Below are 22,421 nucleotides of genomic sequence, written 5' to 3'. Positions count from 1 at the left end.
CTCCCATTCAAATCTAAGAGAGCAGCATCTAGTTTTGTGCCAACATCCATTAAACTACTTAACTCTATTGAAGTTTGTATTTGTATTTGTATATATGTGGATATACCCTGGGATTACATAGAATGTGTCTAATCCTTTATACTGAAGCCTACATGTTTTTGTGTTCTATGTTGTTATATGTCTTGTTTGTACCATTCTTCACCATACATGAAGTTCCCTCCCAGGAAATAAGAGTTATTTGAATTGAATTAAATACTCACACACTCCAATACATGCTGTATACTGCACAACACATAATACAGTGCCTTCAGAAAGTATTCATACAGTGCCTTCAGAAGGTATTCATATCCCTTGACTTAATTCCACATTTTGTTATGTTATTGCCTGAATTCAAAATGGACAATTTTTTTTTTTCACACAATACTCCATAATGACAAAGTGAAAACATGTTTCGATATTTTTTGCTAATTTCTTGATGAAATACAGAAATATCTAATTTACATGCTGTAAGTATTCACACCCCTGAGTCAGTAGAAGCACCTTTGGCAGCGATTACAGCTGAGTCTTTTGGGGTACGTCTCTAAGAGGTTTGCACACCTGGATTGTACATTATTTTCCCATGACTATTTTTAAAAGTCTACAAGCTCTATCAAGTTGATTGTTTATCATTGCTAGACAGCCATTTTCAAGTCTTGCCATAGATTTTCAAAACGATTTAAGTCAAAAATGTAACTAGGCCACTCAGGAACATTCAATGTTGTCTTGATAAGCAACTCCAGTGTAGATTTGACCTTGTGATTTAGGTTATTGTCTTGCTGAAAGATGAATTTTTCTTCCAGTGTCTGGTGGAAAGCAGACTGAACTAGGTTTTTCTCTAGGGTTGTGCCTGTTCATATAGCTGTATTCCATTTTCTTTATCCCACAGAACTCCCTATTCCTTTCCGATGACAAGCGTACCTATAACATGATGCAGCCACCACCATGTTTCAAAATTCCATGCTTGAGTGGTATTCAGTGATGTGTTGTGTTTGATTTTCCCAAAACATAACACTTTTTATTTAGAACAAAGTTCATTTCTTTGCCACATTTTTTACAGTATTGCTTTAGTGTCTTGTTGCAAACAGGATGCATGTTTTGGAATATTTTTATTCTGTACAGGCTTCCTTCTTTTCACTCTGTCATTTGGGTTAGTATTGTGGAGTAACTACAACATTGTTGATCCATCCTCAGTTTTCTCCTATCACAATCATTCAACTTTGTAACTGTTTTAAAATCACAATTGGGCTCATGGTGAAATCCCTGAGCGGTTTCCTTCCTCTCCTGCAACTGAGTTAAGATGGACACCTGTAACTTTGTAGTGACTGGGTGTATTGATACACCATCCAAATTGTAATTAATAACTTCACCCTGCTCAAAGGGATATTCAATGTCTGCTTTTAACATTTTTACCCATCTACACTCACACACACACACACACACACACTGCACATCAGAAAACATACCGTATTTAATTAAGCACACATAGGCATTGAGTGTGTGTTTTACAAAGGCAGAGAGTGATGTGTTTCAGAGGGAGCGATGTCATCTACTTGTTGTATACACACTGCACATTATAAATCACAAACTATTTAATTGAACACAAACACACAGAGATGCAGTGTGTATCTTGCTAAAACACATAGAGCAATAGTTGCTGTCTCCCTGCTCCAGCTCACTAGGCCCCTGAGGTGACCACATATTTGTCTGGTGAGTAAGGAATGCGGTTACATGCCTTAGACATTAGCTATGACGGAGCACTGGCTCCACAAGAGAGGGAGGGAGTGAGGGAGGAAGACTGGGAGGGAGGAGGGGAGAGGGGAAGGGCAGGGTCAGAGTCTGAGCTCACGGCAAGTGAGCTCATTCACCCCCCCGGGCGAGCAAACGAGGAGAGAGAGAACAACTACGTCATCCTCTACACAGAGGAGCGGGAGGGAGAGAGAGAGGGAAGCAGGCAGGGAGGGAGGGGGAGAAGTGTGAGCGAATGAGAGACGGGGAGAGCCAAACAGCACAACAATAGGGTACTGCTCTTCTGCCTGTGGGCTCACACACACGGAGAGAAGGCACGGAGAGACACACTCAGTAGCAGCTACAGACAGACAGACATGTACTCTCTTTCTTCTTTCTTCTCTCCATAGTTATTCCTTTCATTATTCCTCAAAATACTACTGGACCTCTATGGCTTTGGTAGATATTATAGGAAAAATATGATTCTTGGTGGATTTGAACTGAATGAGTTCTAGAAGTGACTTGTGGAACTTGTGGGCAGCACATCTACAGATGTTTGGGAGTAGTTTACTTTCTGGAAGTGGGTTCCGTCCGTTCTCTTGAGTTCGGGGACTAAGGTTCCTTCCCTCCTTGGACTTTGGGATCTGAGTTTGGACTTGGACTTGGTCACCACCAGTCGGAGTAGTGACAGCTGGGACTTTGTAGTGTGGAATTTTAGACCTGACCGGCTTTCCCTCTGAAGTTTTTCGGAACAAGTGATTTGTTTGTTTAGCCGTTCTGCTAACTTTTTCGTGGGGGACTCCATTGGTCTGGACGGCAGTCAGTGTGTTCCCGATCTGAGTGCACTAGAACGCGTGTATGTTGAGCGTGTTGAGGGTGATGCCTCTGGACGTGGTCATAGCCCCGGCTGAGGACTGTTTCTGGCCTGTCCTGCAGGAGTCAGACAGGAGGCTGAAGATCAGAGTCCGCAGGACCAAGGAGGGGAGGGAGCTACGAGGTGTGTACTGACCCAGTCTGGGAAGGGGTGTCAGTAGGTTAGAAAGAGATGAGAGAGAAAGAGATGACAGAGAGCTCAGCGCTGCAGTACACTTTAAAACATTTCCTATATAATAATGGCAGCAATTGGCCAGTGAGTACAGACACTGTAATCCATTTTACGGTACCAATTGTTTTACTGTAATCTAATTTACAGTATTCACGGTAACTTAATGCCAGAGCAATGAAACACAGTACAATACAGTAAAAGTGAGCATTAAACAGTACACATTGTTGTCTACAGTATGTTACTGTAGTTATAAGGGATTATAGCAAGCAGCATGGCTGTAGGCATTTTGAATTGATGAATAATCTGTTATTTATCGCTTGCATATCTAGAGTTAAAAGATACTTTCACCTCTACTTTTTTATTTTACCTTTATTTAATCTTACACTTCTGACCTTTTCCCTACATACATTTAGGTGTCAGGGAACTACTGCCACATATCACTTACATTGGTACAGGACTCTCACTAATGGGTGCAACAAATATATCCTCTTACAAGGCAAGCCTTAAAATATGTTAATGAGCCAGCAATTCTTTCTCTGCCCACATTAATTCTCAACAAGGCACCATCATTTACAGCATGCTGCAGTAAATGTATATAGCAAAACAGCATTATAGTACTTTATTGTTGAATTGTTCAAAAATAAAATCAGTAATTGCTAACAGTGAATATTTAATTATATATTACACTATGCCAACTGATGTATGGTGTTTTCTATCACTTCCACTTTAAGCCTTAACAAAGGATTCTAAAACGTCAATACTACCGGGCAGAGCAGATCAAAAGGACATGGCTAGCCGCTCAACCGTTAAAGGTTTGTGACTTTCTACCACTTTGATCTGTTCCCTATGGACATTTAATTGGTAGGAATCACTACCACATATCACTTAAATTGATGCAGTACTCTCATTATCAGGCACAACTAATATAGCCTCTTTCAAGACATGCATAAAAATGTGTTAATGAGTGAGAAACAACAATACCAAAAGGTTTTTGAACAGTATTCTGAATTACAGTAAATCACTGGCAACAATTGGCCAGTAAGCTACTGTAGAGTTTCAGGACAAGGTTTGAAGAATTCCTAAAATACAGTATATTACTGTATTCTGCAGTGGTACTCACGGGTTCAACAAATAAAGCCTCTTACAAGGCACGGTATAAAATATGTTAATGAGCCATAGACTCTTTCCCCGCCCACAACAGTTTTTCACAATGCAACATAATTAATACTGTAAAACACATGTACAGTATTTTACTGTGCATTGTACAGTGTTTGACTGTTGGAATGACAGGTCTTAGTGTGCTGTAAAACAAAGGTATGGTATTTTACTGTGCATTCTACGGTAATCTACTGTATTCAGTTTATACAGTATCAGACTGTTGATTAATACAGTTAGTGGCGTAGTGGTCTATGGCACTGCATCACAGTGCTAGCTGTGCCACTAGAGATCCTGGTTTGAGTCAAGGCTCTGTCACAGCCGGCTGCGACCGGGAGACCCATGAGGCAGCGCACAATTGACCCAGTGTCGTGCGGGTTAGTGTTCACGCTCTCTTCACCTGTGGTCATTGACATGTAAAACTATCACAAATGCCCATTTCTCCTTCCCTCTGTCGCTCTCTCTGGTTCTCCCACTCTATTTTATCTTTCCGTCTCTTCTGCATCGGCAGTGTGTGAAGCCAGGTGTTCTATGTTACACCTTTCACACAGCAGAAGACGAAGTGTTACATTTCCAAAATGTGTGTGGTGCACAGTGTGCATTGATATACTGTACAGTTTGTGTATTTCCAACATAACGTGTGTTTGTATGTCTAACTATATACACAGCAAATGATCCAGTGTTAAATCAACACTGGGACAGTGTCTACACAGGTCCACACTTTTCAGTCTTAAATCAACACTGGGACAGTGTCTACACAGGTCCACACTTTTCATTTTTAAATTAACACTGTGCTCAGTGCTGACACTATTACACTTTGTCAGTGTTAGGTAATTTACACTTAGTGTTACACAATAACACCTCATATAGTCTTTTTAACACTATGAAGTGTATATTTGATTTGATTTGATATAGTTTGCACCAATGTGTTATGCAATAACACCTCATATAGTCTTACGCAAAGCAGTCTGTTACTCAAACAAGGTCACTCAGTGTTGGGTTTAAGGACATTACAATAATATTTACACATCTTCATTGCAGCATGCTCTTAAGTACTTCCAAAAAAGACTGGATTCCTTTTGGAATCCAGTCAGAGTTAGGATATCCAACAGTTGGAATGTATATTCACAGGCAACCTGCATTCAGAATGACTGTCAAAACCATTTCAGTAATGGGTGCAATACATCTAACTAACTGATTGGATTAGTTTAGAAAAATGTATGTTATTTATCTTTATATAGAATAAGATTAATCAGTCAATCAATGAACATGCAAAAACTTAGATATTAAAAACAATCCTAAAAATCAACACTAGGTAACACTGGCCAATTTGCTGTGTGTATAGATGTGCTGTAGAGTGTGTATACTGCATCAGAGTATAGTATGCATGTGTTTCAGTGCAGTGAGCTGGTTCAGTGCAGTTAGCCCAACACCTGGTCCTGTTCACACTGCACATTGCGTGCTCGTATGCATGTGTTCACACCACAGCTTCAAGGCAGATGGGCAGATTAGCCCAGAGAGAGACAAAATCACATGTTTGCCGTCACCTGTTGAGAATAGAGGTGTTGTTAGTGGTTATTTTTAGATTGTGTTGCCCTCAGAAGGTTAGCTGCCTAGCTGCTGCAAACCAGCCTCACTATTTACACTCAAACACACATAGCTAAATTCTAACGCTACCATAACATATGGATCTAGATTAGCTAATACATGTATTGGCATGGACTTTTTCTTAAATATATTGATGTACACACAATTCAGTTTAACTGCCATTTATACTGAAATAAAACTCAACAAAAAAATCTCTGTTAGCCACATGCTAACGCTACCTTACTGACGTATAGATCTCTGTTAGCCACATGCTAACGCCACCGTACTGACGTATAGATCTCTGTTAGCCACATGCTAACGCTACCATACTGACGTATAGATCTCTGTTAGCCACATGCTAACGCTACCATACTGACGTATAGATCTGTTAGCCACATGCTAAATCTACCGTAACATAAACATAGGCACAAACAGATACTGGTTGCCCTTCAATCCTCTATATTGCAATTGTGGTGTTCTTTGTAACATGCTGATTGAGTGGCTACCCTCAGGCCCCCTGCTGCTGTAGCAGACTCTTTGTGGAGTAGAGTGGAGTGGGGCATGTGTGCAATGATGTCATAGCGGTGGGGGAGACACATTGAAATGCTAATGTCCCCTACAGAGCACAGGGGACAGCTGGAGGGGCACAGAGGATGGTGTCATGTCTCTCCCATATGAGCGATAGAAGAGAGGGATGGAGGGAGGGCAGTCATTCAGGCAAATCAATGCCCCCGGGATGGAGAAGAGAGGGGGAGTGTGCGTGTGTGTGTGCATGTGTGTGTTCCCCTCCATTAAGGCATAATGCAGCTGAAAGCCTCTCACACACCCATGCACACACACACACACACAAACACACAGAGAGGGGTCTGGTATTGAGGGCCAGTCAATAGTACCAACAGCGTAATGTTACAGACAGGCTCTCTCTCTCTCTCTGTTCAGTCAATATCTCAGTAATTTCAGGCCATACAAACATACCTTGTATCATAACTCACCAATTCTGGTTAGAGCTTTGGGCCAGTAACCGAAAGGTTGCTGGATCGAATCCCCAAGCTGACAAGGTAAAAATCTGTCGTTCTGCCCCTGAACAAGGCAGTTAACCCACTGTTCCCTGGTAGCCTGTCATTGTAAATCAGAATTTGTTCTTAACTGACTTACCTAGTTAAATAAAGGAAAATTCACCAGAAGACAGTGTTTGTAGCAATGGAGGATGTGATTGGTGTTGGTGAAAAAGCATTTCTGCTTCCAAATTATGGCAACAAACAATCCATGTGTTTCTGTGTCGAACAGGGATCATTTGTCCTCATGAACTTGCTTTCCATTTCCTCACAAGCTTTCCATTTCTTTCTACAATACATTGAAATATGTTGATATACACTTCTTGTAAACATGTATTTCTCTATGAAATTCATTCATATGTGGAGCATTTTTAGATTGTATTGATTTGTGTACATTACCCTACTTCTCCCGATTGGGTGCCCTGTGGAGGGAGAGAAGAAAAGATAAAAAGGGGAGAGAGACCATTCGGTAAACGAGGGAGGGCCTGGCCGCTCAGAGAGAGGAGAGAACAAAATACATGATATAATCTGTGGAGTGTTGGGACAGTGGAGATGGGATGTGGGGGGGAATAGGAAGTCTGTGCTGGCTGGTGGGCCCATTGTGACGCCCTCTTTCCAGTGGGTTGTTTACCATGCATAGACTGAAAGGTGGATGGCTACTCAACAACCAGGGTCAGTTTGGCTATTCAGTTCATAATGGTGAAGGTGAGACTGTGGGGAACGGGCAACTGGTCCTAGAACAGTTGTTTTGAAACTAAAAGGAGCAGGAGCCTCAAACGACAGTTTGAGCTGCACTTGCTTGACCTAATTGTAGGCGTTGGGTCACTTAGTTGGGTTTTTTTCTTGAAGAACTGCTGGGGTATTGATGCTGGGTGCTGGGTTATAGACAGGTTGGTTGTTTAGCAACAAAACCAACGCGTGCGCAAATAGGTGGCAAAACAGACGGGGTTGGCTTCGATTATTGACAATATGCAAGCTATATTTAGTCTCTGTTTATTGAAAACATAAATACATTTGCACAATGAGGACTTGTTGCCTCTCAAATACATTGTTTAACTAGGCAAGTCAGTTAAGAACAAATTCTTATTTACAATGACGGCCAACACCGGCCAAACCCGGACGACGCTGGGCCAATTGTGCGCCGCCCTATGGGACTCCCAATCACGGACGGTTGTCAGGGTCTGTAGTGACGCCTCAAGCACTGAGATGCAGTGCTGTAGACATCGTTACAATTATTGGTTAGCTAGCTAGCAAATTTGAGCCATATTAGCATTAACATGAAATCATTCAAAACAAGACATGATATCAAGAACAAGAGGAAACGAGCTGAAACAAGCCACTTACGATTCCCAACATGGCGGTTTCTTGTCATTCTTCCTAACAATCTGGCCATCCAGATTTCCAACAACACACTGACTTCTGCCCCATGGAAGCATGGGCATCGTTTTGGTGATGTTGTCAGATAATCCATCTATCGGTGCTGGGTTGTTGAGATACGACCCAGCGGGTGAGATCAGAAGACGAGTTGTAGTTTAGTAGGGGTGTGGCATTCAGATAGTTATAGCCAACCTTGAGAATAAATGTCATTCCTGTTCATCTGTTCTGTTGCATAGTTATCACATGTTAAGGTTGAACATTAAATTCTATAGCTTCAATGATGCTTAAGGAAATGTATGAGTTCCCTAAAAACCCAAGAAAATTCCATTGTGGGGATATATTAAGTCATATATCTTACTAGGCAATAAGGTATATAAATAATTGCATTTAAAAAAATGTATATAGACTCTTTAACAAACTCATTTACATTTTCACATTACATTCTAAATAAGCAGTGTCAACAAATGTCGGCACATGCATCCAAACCAGCAAGTCTGTGGAGGTCTGCAGGGCTTCCATGTTATTTGGAGGGGGTGAGCCAGAGCTTGGTGGAGTCCCGCGTTGAAAAGGGTCTCTGGCTCCCCCTGTACAGCAGCAATGTTCTTGGTAAGACCTCCCCTGCTAGCAGGCACAGCATACTTGCATTGGTTTCTAGTGGCAGTGGTCTCTGACTGTAGTGCCGGACACGCGACAGCCACTGGTCGAGAGGGGCTCCTGGGTGGTTATCCAGGATATACCTCTGACCGGCTTGGCCAAGCAGTACAGACCAAACCTTGCAGGATGTTGGCGCGATGTAACCATTTGTGGCCAACCCTACACAGAGGTTCATTAAGAAGGAGACGTTTGACAAGATCCCATTTGAACACACACATATCACAACCGACACTCTGGTTTTCAAAGTAAAAAATGGATTGTGCCATCTGAGTGTGTGACCTCAAGACAACACTGCATTTGTCCCCTCTGGTTGCCTGTGATGGCCCTTTCCATACCCCAACAACACAGCCTGGAGCCCAGTCCATGAGCAAGCCGCATCGCACTGCTCCTACCACCAGGTGGTGCCAGGATCTGTCCCTCCATCAGCTTCTTTGCCTGGAGTGGGATCAAACACAAAGGAGAGAGGAAAAAACACATAATAAATGGCAATAATACATTTTCAAGGTTCAGGATCAGGGTCAGGAGACACCCATTCTCATACCCCAGCAACAACATGGAGCCCAGTCACCAAGCGTGCCACCTGTCACTTCTATCACCTCTCCCCTTTTCTGAAGCTCAATCAACCTTTTGTGATTTGGGGATGGGCACGGGTGGAGGCCACAAGAATGGTCTGAAGAGACAGTAAGTTTGGGGTGTTTTCAGGGAAAGTGATGTTGCTTAAAAAGGAAACTGTGTTGGGGGAGCTTGAGAGGAAGACTCTTGGTCTATTCTCAGAGGAACCAACCTCCCAACCTGCCCTCCCAGCACACCAACTTCGGTAATTCCTGCCTCCATTTCCTCACCTGCAACTTCCACCACATCAACAATAATGACTAACCCCTGCTCAGTACTCACTACACCAGAGCCACCCTTGGGTGCCTTTTGAGTATACTTGGTGGCAATCTCTGTAGAGAAAAGCCTCATCACAGAGATTACACTTTCTGTGGTTCCAGCAGTCCAAGGAGTGGCCCAGTCCCCTGCACACCACCTGCTCTCCACACTTCCTACATAACCTTGGTTGTATGAAGCCCTGGATCTCTCCCAACACCATTACCGAGGGCAGGTGTAAGCCCCCAAAACCTTATAGAGCTGCTCTTTGTTGGATTGAAATTCCAGATGCCTTCAGCATCTCTTACCTTTTCAGGTGCACCTGTCACTTTACAATTTCTATTCAGCCAAAAGCATGTGTCTTCCCCACTCACTGTTTCTTTGAACATTCTGATGACCACCACCTTAGTAGTGGCCTCCTCTCCACAGTTTTTTTTCATACCTGGTCTAGAACTCTTTCAACAGAGCTGCTGTCTGGAAACTCACATCGAACCTATTTGCTAAAGTCAACCCAAGAATGCAGTTTATAACACCTGGATTGAATTTAAGGGTATTTTGCAATAACTTTCTGGAGAATTCTCTGAACAAATCCAGTGGATTCCCATCTTTAAGTTTCAAGAGAAACCGCACACTGTGGTGCTTCCTCATGCCTGGCTTGGAGTCTGACATGATGCAGGCCCACTATGAATAACCAAATGTCTTAGAAGGTACAACGAGCTGAAAAGGGGTTAGGCTATATTAGGCTAAAAGGCTAGTAGGCTATGGCTAGCAGGATGAGGAGGCTAGCAGGCCGAGGCTCGCCATCTTGTAAGCTATCAACAAACTCAACTCAAGCAAACCAGCAAAACTAGCCGGCCAGCAGGCTAAATCTAAAACAGATAATAGCTGACAAACAATGAACTAGAGTGAGGATACAGGAGAGCTAAGTTAAGCTAGACAGCAATTAGCAAGCTAGCAGGCTAGAAAACTAACAAACAATACAACTAACAGCTGCCAACACTTAGATACCTTGACAAGAAAGCTAAAGCTGGCTAGGCAAAAAGGAGAACAGGAAGAAATTGTTGACGCAGAGAGAGAACAGTAAGCTAACACAAGCTGAGGGGCAAGTTAGCCAACTGCTAGCAGGCTAGACTAACCAGAAAGCTAGTTAGCAAGATAGCCGGCCAAAAAGCCATCCCAGCTAAAAGGTAACAAACAATTTGCTATACCGGGCCACCCTACACAACCATAAGCAACTAGAGCCAAAAACTAAGAAAGCTACCACAAGTTAACAAGAACTAAACATACTAACAAAAGTAAAGACATAAGGAAAAGCAAAGACCCAGAGTTCCCCTGCCACGCCTGGGCTCTCTCCTCCAACAGCCTGGTTTCAAAAAGACAAGAATCAATAACACAAAAGTCAATCTGAATAATATATATATATATATATAGGACATTTATTCTCATGGGTGGCCAATAACATCTAGCTGAAAGCCAAGTCCCTAATAAGCCACACCTCCTAAAAATAACCTAAGGATTATACAAAAAAAAGACCCAGCTGCTAGGTCAACATAGCATGAAAGTAAAAAATACCAAATTGATGGTTAAATTAACCTATGTTTGGTTAATCCCAACAACCCAACATGTTGGGTTATTCACGCAACCTAACTGGCTGGGTCAAAATAACGTGCTCTGTCCACTGTCTGTTTTTAGCCCATCGTTTTTTAGAGTTGGGCCCTGATCAATAGTAGTGCACTACATAGTGAATAGGGTGCCATTTTGGGATGCAAGCCTGGTGTCTGACTGTGTTTGGTCATAAGACTAAAGGTGATCTCAGCGCTTACAGACAGTTGACTTTCTGATGTCATCTCATCAGACAGCTGGGCCTCAGTATGTGACAGGGTATTTTCAGTGATGTGTTTGGATTGAAATGGAGAGATGTGTCATCCGGTGGTTTTGGGGGATGTGAGTGCATGTCTCTCTGGGTACTTTCTGAGTGTGAGTGTCTATGCGTGTGTGTGTGTGTGTATGAGGGCACAATATATTTGCGTGCTCTTGGTGGGGTTTTTCCATAGTGACAGCACCCCGGGGACAATAGAAACAACGGTCAACCACATCATCCCACGTTTGTTGCCATAGCAACATGACCTCTGAAGGCCAGGTGACCAGCGACGATGACGGGGAGATTGTGTGTTATCAGTGGTGACTAAGAACACAGCACAGGACCACTGTAAACGTTTGGACATCCCAGTGGTGTGTGTGATGATGGGTGTTGACTCAATATTACTGAAACGTTATAGGCCTCAATAGACCCATGCAGGCACACAATCCTGACTCCTCATCTCTGCTCTCTGTACCTGAGGAGAGGAAGGGAGTTTGTCAGAATATCCCATGCTGACCCTGTCCTCTCAACAACTCTCCTGTAATGAAAAGTGACATGTAACTTACGTGAAGTGTTTTTTTCCTGTTTATGTGGAGTTGTATTGTGTGAATAAAGACCTTTACATGTGGAGGAAGGGTTTTGAATGAGGAATATATCATAGACTCCTGCTGAAACAAAGTGTGCTAATTGAGGAAAGAGGGACTCCCTTAGTAATAACAAGAGCCACTCTTTCTGTCTCTCTCGTTCACTCTCTTTCTTCATTTATTTATTTATCTTTCTCTCCCTGTCTGCTGCATGTGGAGAGGTGATGCCATCTTTCTGCCAGTTGCCATTAATAGCTGGATACAGGCAGGCCCTCCTCTCCTCTCTCCTCTCTTCTCTTCTCCTCTCTCCTCCTCTCCTCCTTTCCTCTCTCCTCCTTTCCTCTCTCCTCCTTTCCTCTCTCCTCCTCTGCTCTCTGGTCTTAAAGGGACAGGCACCAGATATAGCCGTCTGTCTGTCTGCCTTTCTGTCTATCTGTCTTTGGGTCAGAATACCCTCTGCTCTCGCTGACTCCACCACGACCCATATTCAGCCCAGCAGAATTTGCTCTGGGTTCAGACCCATACCCACTGTAGGTTAAACTGAGGTTACAGGGCCAGTTATATATTGCTAGCAACTGAGGTTTCAGGGCCAGATATAAAACTAGCTTTTCAACCACTCCACAAATGTGTTATTCACAAACTATAGTTTTGGCAAGTTTGGCATGACACAAGTTATTTCTCCAACAATTTTTTACAGACAGATTATTTCACTTATAATTCACTGTATCACAATTCCAGTGGGTCAGAAGTTTACATACACTAAGTTGACTGTGCCTTTAAACAGCTTGGAAAATTCCAGAAAGTCATGGCTTTAGAAGCTTCTGATAGGCTTATTGACATCATTTGAGTCAATTGGAGGTGTACCTGTGGATATATTTCAAGGCCTACCTTCAAACTCACAGCCTCTTTGCTTGACATCATGGGAAAATCTAAATAAATTAATTCTAGACCTCCACAAGTCTGGTTCATCCTTGGGACAAATTTTGAAATGCCGGAAGGTACCACGTTCATCTGTACAAACAATAGTACGCAAGTATAAACACCATGCGACCACTCAGCCGTCATGCCGCTCATGAAGGAGACGCGTTCTGTCTCCTAGAGATTAACGTACCTTGGTGCAGAAAGTGCAAATCAATCCCAGAACAACAATAAAGTACCTTGTGAAGATGCTGGAGGAAACAGTTACAAAAGTATCTATATCCACAGTAAAACGAGTCCTATATCGACATAACCTGAAAGGCCGCTCAGCAAGGAAGAAGCCACTGCTCCAAAGCCGCCATAAGAAAGCCAGACTACGGTTTGCAACTGCACATGGTGACAGAGATCATACTTTGTGGATAAATGTCCTCTGGTCTGATGAAACAAAAATAGAACTGTTTGACCATCGTTATGTTTGGAGGAAAAAGGGGCATCATGTTTTCGTGGTGCTTTGCTGCAGGAGGGACTGATGCACTTCACAAAATAGATGACATCACGAGAAAGGAAAATAATGTGGATATATTGAAGCAACATCTCAAGACATCAGTCAGGAAGTTCAAGCTTGGTCGCAAATGTGTCTTCCAAATGGACAATGACCACAAGCATACTTCCAAAGTTGTGGCAAAATGTCTTAAGGAAAACAAAGTCAAGGTATTGGAGTGGCCATCACAAATCCCTGACCTCAATCCCATAGAACATTTGTGGTCAGAACTGAAAAAGCGTGTGCAAGCAAGGAGGCCTACCAACCTGACTCCGTTACACCAGCTCTGTCAGGAGTAATGGGCCAAAACTCACCCAACTTATTGTGGGAAGCTTGTGGAAGTCTACCCAAAATGTTTGACCCAAGTTAAACAATTTAAAGGCAATGCTACCAAATACTAATTGAGTGTATGTAAACTTCTGACCCACTGGGAATGTGATGATAGAAATAAAAGCTGAAATAAATCATTCTCTCTACTATTATTCTGACATTTCACATTCTTAAAATAATGTGGTGATCCTCACTGACCTAAGACAGGGACTTTTTACTAGGATTAAATGTCAGAAATTGTGAAAAACTGAGTTTAAATGTATTTGGCTAAGGTGTATGTGAACTTCTGAATTCAACTGTATATATTACTAGAAACTGAGCTTACAAGACCAGTTATATATTACTAGAAACTGAGGTTACAGGGCCAGTTATATATTACTAGAAACTGAGGTTACAGGGCCAGTTATATATTACTAGCAAAGTGCTTACTTACAGCTTTGTGTGTGTGGAGTTAAAGGGTGTTGTGTTGTAGCCTGGTGTGTGTTACACCTTTAGGCTATGTCGTGTCCTGTGTGTGCTAGTTTAGCAGGGTGATGTCATGTCTTTGGGTGTGTGCGTGCGTGTGTGTGTTTGGCAGTAGCCCAGATAGGGTCAGACAGGACTGAACCTAGATTAGGTTCTAATCCTTCTGCTGGGGCTCAGGGTTTCCTTGAAGCACTCCTTCTTCCCTGCCTCATTCCTTTTCATTCCTCCCTCACTCACCCCTTCCCTCACCTGGCGAGGTCATTTTCTCTCCCCTTCTCATCCCATCCAGCTAGAAGTTAAACAACCGTGGTAATGCAGAGTAAGTGTGTGTTTTAGTCAGATTTTGAAAGGGAGTGTGAGCAAATGTGTATTATGTTTGTGTGCTGCTGTATGAATGTCTGTGGTTAGTGTATGTACTGCACGGTTGTGCGTATGTACTGCACGGTTGTGCGTATGTACTGCACGGTTGTGCGTATGTACTGCACGGTTGTGCGTATGTACTGCACGGTTGTGCGTATGTACTGCACGGTTGTGCGTATGTACTGCACGGTTGTGCGTATGTACTGCACGGTCGTGCGTATGTACTGCACGGTCGTGTGTATGTACTGCACGGTCGTGTGTATGTACTGCACGGTCGTGTGTATGTACTGCACGGTCGTGTGTATGTACTGCACGGTCGTGTGTTTGTACTGCACGGTCGTGTGTATGTACTGCACGGTCGTGTGTATGTACTGCACGGTCGTGTGTATGTACTGCACGGTCGTGTGTATGTACTGCACGGTCGTGTGTTTGTACTGCACGGTCGTGTGTATGTACTGCACGGTCGTGTGTATGTACTGCACGGTCGTGTGTATGTACTGCACGGCCGTGTGTATGTACTGCACGGTCGTGTGTATGTACTGCACGGTCGTGTGTATGTACTGCACGGTTGTGTGTGCGCTGCGCATCTGTGTTTTATTTTTTTTATTTAACCTTTATTTAACCTTTATTTAACCTTTATTTAACTAGACAAGTCAGTTAGCTGCCTTGCTCAGGATCAGAACGACAGATTTTTACCTTGTCAGCTCAGGGATTTGATCTAGCAACCTTTTGTCTACTGGCCCAACACGCTAACCACTAGGATACCTGCCGCCCCAGGTGGTGGTGTGTGTGTACTGCACGGTTGTCAGGGGGATGTTACTGGGCCTCTGTGCTGGCCCTGCACCTGTGGCCTCTCTAATTCCCCAGCCCTGACGCAATGCTCTGCTACAGGACATGAGCTCATGAAGGAAACAGAGCCACACACACACACACACACACACACACACACACACACGCACACACACACACACGGTCTTTAACACACACACAGGCCAAAGTGGAGCCGTCTGCACTTAAAGGGCCAGCCACACACATTCCTCACCGCCCAGCAGCCAAACTATCTCCCAGAGTGCAGCAGAGAACGATTTCCTACTGAGCTGGGAGCAGAAACCTTAACCCACAATCTAGCTCCAACGGTTATGCATGTACACAGTTTGAAATGGTTCAGCCGTGTTGTTGAAACACAAGTCTGTAATGTAAGGGGATTCAGTGCACAGTCAGGGAGAGTAATAAACAATTATATAATAATAAAACATGAAAATACTTTTTCTTTCACTTAAAAAATGTGGAGCAAGTTATGCAGATCAGTAGGAAAAATAATATAATTTAATCCAGGCAGGAAAATGTGACAACTATGCAAGGGGTGTGTAGACTTCCACTTGACAACAGGGAAAATTTAACGTCAAGCAGTTTCCTGTGTTGGAGTTGTGAGTTCTGTATGTGTATGAGCAGTAGCTCCCAAACTTTTCGGGAATTGTATTTATTTGGAGTATAACAGACCTTTCCTCTCTGTCTCTCTCTTTTTCTCCTTTAGGGGGCTTTGCTGCATTCTCCTCCTGTTTCCCCGGGCTTTGTGAGAGCAAGCCAGCTCTGCCTATGAGCATATCCCAGCCCTGTCTGCCTGTAGCTAACGTAGGCCCCACACGCATCCTACCACACCTCTACCTGGGATCACAGAAAGACGTCCTCAACAAGGTAAGCCCGTAGCAGTCAAGGGGAAGTAGAACGTGAGAGGAAAGGAAGTACAGTGAAGCGTTAACTTTGATGTTGTTGTTCTCTGTTATTGCCTTTTCTAACAGTCCCCTTGTCTGCATGTGTGTCTCTCTGTCTGTCTGTAGGACCTGATGGTTCAGAATGGCATCACGTACGTGCTGAATGCCAGTAACACCTGTCCCAAGCCTGACTTCATCAGAGAGAGCCACTTCATGCGGATCCCTGTCAATGACAACTACTGTGAGAAGCTACTGCCCTGGTTGGAGAAAACCAATGAATTCATCGGTAAGTCATGATTGTGTGTCTTTGCATGTGCAGAGAATATAATAAATACCATTTAGAAGACGCTTTTATCCAAAACGACTTACAGTCATGCTTAAATGTATAGGTGGTCCCAGGAATCGAACCCCCTTTCTGGCAGTAACAAGCGCCATGCTCTACCAACTGAGCTACAGGGGACCACATATATGCACGTATATGCAGAATATGCATTAGTAGTAGTAACCTGAGCAGGAGTGGTGTATGTCAGTGTATTTGGGCTCCTGAGTGGCTCAGCGGTCTAAGGCACTGCATCTCAGTGCTAGAGGCATCACTAAAGACCCTGGTTTGATTCCAGGCTGTATCACAACCGATTAGGAGTCGCGTAGGGTGGCGCACAATTGGCCCAGCGTCGTCCGGGTTAGGGTTTGGCCGGGGTAGGCCGTCATTGTAAATAAGAATTTGTTCTTAACTGATTGGCCTGGATAATTAAAGATGAAATAATAGATTGTCATACAGCATAGTGAAACAGACCTCATATTCAGTATATCACAATATTGTAATGTATCACCCTCCTTGTTTTCACAAGTGGTACACTCCCAAAGCGAGGTTAATCGTGATGACGACGACCCCCTGTGCTGAAGAGGTGGTTGGTCTTCTATGGGTGTTCCATAGACGGGTTGGTTGTTTAGCAACAAAGCCGATGCGTGCAGAGCTATGGTTCAAACAGACGGCTTGGCTTAGATCGCTGCTAACATGGCAACTGTATTTAGTCTCCAACATTTGTTGAAAACATAAATAGTTGCACAATGAGCACTTGTCTCTCTAATACACAGTTGTTGGTTAGCTTGCTAGCTAGCAAATTTGAGCCATATTAGCATAGATGTGTCAGTCAGTCATAACACCTCAAAATAAGACATGGTATCAAGAACACAATCAAACGAGCTGAAACGAGACACTTACGTTTCACCACATGCCAGTTTCTTGTCATTGTTGCCAGCTATCTGGCCGTCCAGAACCGTAACACACAGCCTTCTGCCCCATTGAAGCGTGTGCATCATTTTCGTGACGTTGTCAGCTAACCCATCTATTCTCCCGGGAGACTCTCTATTCTAACTAATCAAATTCGATGGGTGTTTCATTCTCCCAGAAGACTCTCTGTTCTAACTAATCCTGTTCCTGGGTTTTGTGTACAGCCGTGTGTGTTCACATGTGTTTGTTCCCCCCTCCCACAGACAAAGCCAAGGTGTCAAACTGCAGAGTCATTGTGCACTGCCTGGCTGGAATCTCACGCTCGGCAACCATCGCCATTGCATACATCATGAAGACAATGGGCCTGTCATCGGATGATGCCTACAGGTACACTCTCTACCCGACGCTCTCCGCCAGCGGAGCTTAAGTTGCAGCATCTTTAAAAAGTGGACTCAGTGTTTGAGGAAATGCTAGACGCTCATCTGTACCCCCCAGTCTTGAGAAATGCCATTCTTCTGGTTGCCAGAGGAACTAGTGTACAGGTCTGGAGATCATTGCATAGGATCATCTTTTGTATGGCAGTTAGTTCACACCAGTTCATTCGGGGGTAACCTGCTACTTAAATGCACGCAACCCAACGATGAATATTAGGTTTAAACAGGAAGTAACTTAGAAGAACTTTACAAAGTATTTATTTTGTTTTACTTTGCATCTGGAGCCCCAACTCTAACTGGAACTAACATTTTGCCCTCTTATTTCCTCTTGACCAGGTTTGTGAAGGACCGACGGCCTTCAATATCGCCCAACTTCAACTTCCTGGGGCAGCTCCTGGAGTTTGAGAAGGGGCTGCGGCTCCTCCAGGCGCTGTCAGACGACAAGACCTCAGAGGGCAAAGGTCAATCCCAGGGCTCAGATGTCAACGGGTTCAGCTCAGGGTCAGAAGTCAATGGTCACCATGACTCTTCATCAATAGAGCCCCAGACCCCACCAGAACCGAAGCTCCCCTCGCCGACTTCTCTCCAGCAGGGCTTCAACGGCCTCCACCTGTCGGCCGAGCGCATCCTGGACACTAACCGGCTGAAGCGATCCTTCTCCCTGGACATCAAGTCTGTCTACTCCCCCAGCAGCCCCCACTGCCTGCGCCTGGCAGCGCCCACACACTCTGAAGACGTGCCCAAGCTATGTAAGCTGGACAGTCCCCCTGTCAATGGTGTCTGCCCTCAGTTCTCCCCTGTCCCAGACAGCCCCAGCTCGGCTGAGTCGCCCTTCCCTTCCCCGGGGTGCGGCGGCAGCATCGGAGGTCTCGACGTTGGGGGTCCCAGTGAGGGGGGCGTTCGTTCTGGAGGTCCATCATCGTCCAGGCCCAGGAGGAAAGCCAAGCACAGCCCTGGATCTGGATCCACAACCAGTTCCCCGGTTCACCCCCAGTCCCTGAGTCTGACTCTGGGACGCTCCCTGCCCGTTCACAAGAGCCCCAGCCTAGACGAGAGCCTGAAGGGCTCCATGCTTCTCTCTCTGCCCCCCAAAGAGTCCGGAACCATGTGGACCAAACACAGAGACACAGTCCAGGCCACCACCCCAGTCACACCTGTCACCCCCACTGCCGACGCCCCCTGGTACTTCGGGGCTGAAGAGGTAGGGGAAGGAGGGATGGAACTTGGAGGAGATGGAGGAGGAGGGGTGGAAGTGCGATTCGGAAGCAGCTCTGCATACGTGGCGTTCGGTTGTAGCGAGGGGGTGCGGCTACGGGAGAAAGTGCAGCGGGACAAAAGGGCATCGTCGTCATCATCGTCATTACAGAGGGACTCCTCAACGACCGTCGCCAACGGGACGGCCTCCAACAGCACCGAGAAGCAGTTCAAGCGGCGCAGCTGTCAGATGGAGTTCGAGGAGGGCATCTCAGATACGCGTTCCCGGGAGGAGCTGGAGAAGATGGGGAAGCAGTCCAGCTTCTCTGGCAGCATGGAGATCATCGAGGTGTCCTGACTAACCGCACTCCTGACCACAACCGGCCCACCCAGGGAGGAGGAGAAACGGACCTGAAGGAGGAGGGAGGACAGTGGGGGGAAATTTACGCTCCCCAAACAGACCGTGTTAAAGACTCAAACTCTGAGAAGACAGAAACACCAGAGAGATTCCGGGAGTCCCTTATCTAGCTAGTGTTCCTGGACTAGACATGGGGTTCAGCAGGCTGTTGATTTCCTAGGTTACATTTACAGTTCTACCAACCAAAGCTCTGAACAGAACAACTACGGGAAAAGACGGAGACTATAGGTCACTGACACTGAACTATGAACTGTGAACTATTTCCTCTGTGTGGTGTCAGTTCAAGAAGAACAGATCCATGGGCAAATCTCAAACACCCTATCACCCATATAGTGCACTACTTTTGACCAAAAGTCGGCAAAAGTATAGTGCTATTTTCATAATTGGGTGTCATTTGAGACATAGCCAAGTGCTTTCCTCCCAAAGACTTCAATCCCCAGCATGCCTCAGTCCGCCCCTCCCTTCATTTCAAAGACTTCAGCCCCAGAGAACCACAATCCCCAGCATGCCTCAGTCTGCCCCTCCTTTCATTACAAAGACTTAGAAAGAGCTCTGTACCCCAGAAATGCACCACAGCACAATGCAGAGAGAGACTATTCAGACTGTCCTAAGAGACTATACCGGTGGTACTGCATCAAAACAATGACGAATCCTCCATGTTGGCGTGTCAGCCCAACATGGTTTACAAAGATTTTGCAGTTTAAGAGGACTCACAGTGACTGATAAAGACTGGCATTGTATTTTCCCGCAATACTCGTCTGCTTCCTTGTTTCCAGTGTTTAACAGTGTGACGTGACTGTTGGGGCGGTGGGGAGGAGAGGAGTTAGGTCTAAGTTACGCCCTCTCTGTAGTGGAGTTCAGTACTCGCATGTCTCACTCCACACCCCCCAAGTATACTCCACCCCAGCCTCTCAGAGCATGCTCCAGGGTGGCTGGCGACAGACAGACAAATACTATATATACTATATGAATATATATATAGCGATTTTAATGGACTTTTAATCAACAACAAAAAATCTCAGTTCTGGTTGTAATTTATTTGATCGGTTCATTCTGGTAATGAGAAATAATAGAATGTTTTGTGGACTTTTTCCTTTCCTTTGTTAATCTCAGTTTTTGTTGTATGGTATTTATTAAAAACATACAACCACACACTCATGCACACACACACACACACTCATGCACACAAAACTACAAGCAAGCAATATGTGCTGTTCCTTGTTTGGAGGAAGAGTGATGTATTTTGGGTTTCATCTGACGTTGAAATGCACTTTTCTGTTACTCTTCAAAAACAAGTATCCCATCCACATCCTAAGAGGGTACCAACACCCTCTAACCTAGGGGTGGGAAAACTACAGCTCATTCAATCCGGCCCATGGGAGGTTTCAGTAAAAACAACTAACAAAATGGGGGCTAAATTACTATTTGGGGTTTAAAAACGACTCTAGGCCACACTTAAATGTCTAAAACTAGATAGAATGTTTTGTAGAAATTATAATACACCTGTATATTTTCAAATAACTGCCCTTTTTCTGGCCCCGAAATTGATTTTGACAAACAAATCGGTTCCCAAATCTTCTGTGTTACCCTCAGTTGAATTTCTAAATCCTGATGTGGCCTTCGAGCCAAAATGTTTGCTCACCCCTGCTCTTACCTCTGGTGACATCACCAGATGTGTGGTATGGTGAAGAACAGTCCCTATGAGCATGAAAACTTTGAATTTACATTGACAAGATGTTGAAAATACATATTTGTGGTTGAAAATACATAAAAAATAGGTGTTTTCATCATCTTATGTTCACTCAGTTGAGTGTAATTAAGATGTTATTTATTGTGATTGGGGGCTCTTACAGTTAGTGCATCTCCTGGGAGACGGTTAATGTGTGTGAGCGAGAATGAAGAACTTTATTCAACCCAGTACTAAAGAGCAGAATTATTGTAGGAAGGACTGTTGATTTCTCCAGGGCTCATGACAACAACTACCGGTATATGCAAGTAGATCCACACAGTTGACAATGTTAGAGACATCCACCTAACACACTGCTAAACTCACTCTTTTGGCTAGTTTCCAAATATACACACACACACATACAGAACTAAACTGTGTTGGGATATGAGAGAAGCCCATAGCTGAAACAAATCCCTTCCACACATACACACACACAGACATAAACACACAGACACATATAGTCACACACAAAGATATGCCACCACCTTTTGTTTGTTCTCAGGGGATCTTTCAGTGAGCCAAGCCTGGTGCAGGGTACACAATTGCTTGCACATCAGCACAATGCAGGTCACTCCCTCACTATCTCTATCAGTCTGTCGCTCTCACTCTCTTATTTTCCAAAGGTTTGATAAAAACAAAACGGAAGGGATGAAACTAGAACGTGATTCAGAAGTTAATAAATTAATGCTATTGCTCTGCTGGTGCGAGATTGTCTATTTATTTATGATGTACCTATATGTGTTTTTTCTTTTCCTTTGGTTAGCTTTTCTCTATTGTGACCTTTGACCTATACCTTTGTGCTGCTGTAAGGTCAGACCTGGATTTCCTGTGTTCAGTTCTCTGAGGCTTTCCTTCTAGTCTCTTTACTTTTAAAAGATGTTATAATTCATTTTAAAACATGTTAAGAGAAGATGCAGGCTGTCCCGATTGCTATAATTGTTGGTTTTGATGTATTATTATTATTATTATTGATGTTATGTTGTGTAAATAGCAAGGTATCTAAGAATATTGAATTTAGGTACATTTTTTAAATAAAATCCTGATACCTTAGGCTGCTTGACGCAAAATACCTCAGGTTTTTCCTTCCTTGTACATGTTTTGTGAAAATGAGACAAAAATACAAAAATAACAAAATATGAA

The 22,421-nt window shown here is 44.0% G+C and overlaps 1 protein-coding gene across 2 annotated transcripts in view; it reads left to right on the top strand.

The window, feature by feature from the left end:
• Positions 1–22,421, top strand: part of LOC139406431 (dual specificity protein phosphatase 8-like) — an 89,236-nt gene extending 66,815 nt beyond the window's left edge. The window contains exons 1-5 of one of the 2 annotated variants that reach the window (XM_071149002.1): positions 2,083–2,761; positions 16,098–16,258; positions 16,402–16,561; positions 17,770–17,893; positions 18,277–22,421. In XM_071149002.1, coding sequence (XP_071005103.1) covers positions 2,623–2,761; positions 16,098–16,258; positions 16,402–16,561; positions 17,770–17,893; positions 18,277–19,492 — 1,800 coding nt within the window. In that variant the 5' untranslated portion in view covers positions 2,083–2,622 and the 3' untranslated portion in view covers positions 19,493–22,421. Of the gene's footprint in view, positions 1–2,082; positions 2,762–16,097; positions 16,259–16,401; positions 16,562–17,769; positions 17,894–18,276 lie in introns of those variants that run through there. The other variant, XM_071149001.1, reaches the window with a different exon arrangement.

Source organism: Oncorhynchus clarkii, chromosome 4 (assembly GCF_045791955.1).
Source record: "Oncorhynchus clarkii lewisi isolate Uvic-CL-2024 chromosome 4, UVic_Ocla_1.0, whole genome shotgun sequence".
Lineage (NCBI taxonomy): Eukaryota > Metazoa > Chordata > Actinopteri > Salmoniformes > Salmonidae > Oncorhynchus > Oncorhynchus clarkii.
Note: the sequence above shows the minus strand (reverse complement) of the source record. Positions and strands in the feature narration are given on the sequence as shown.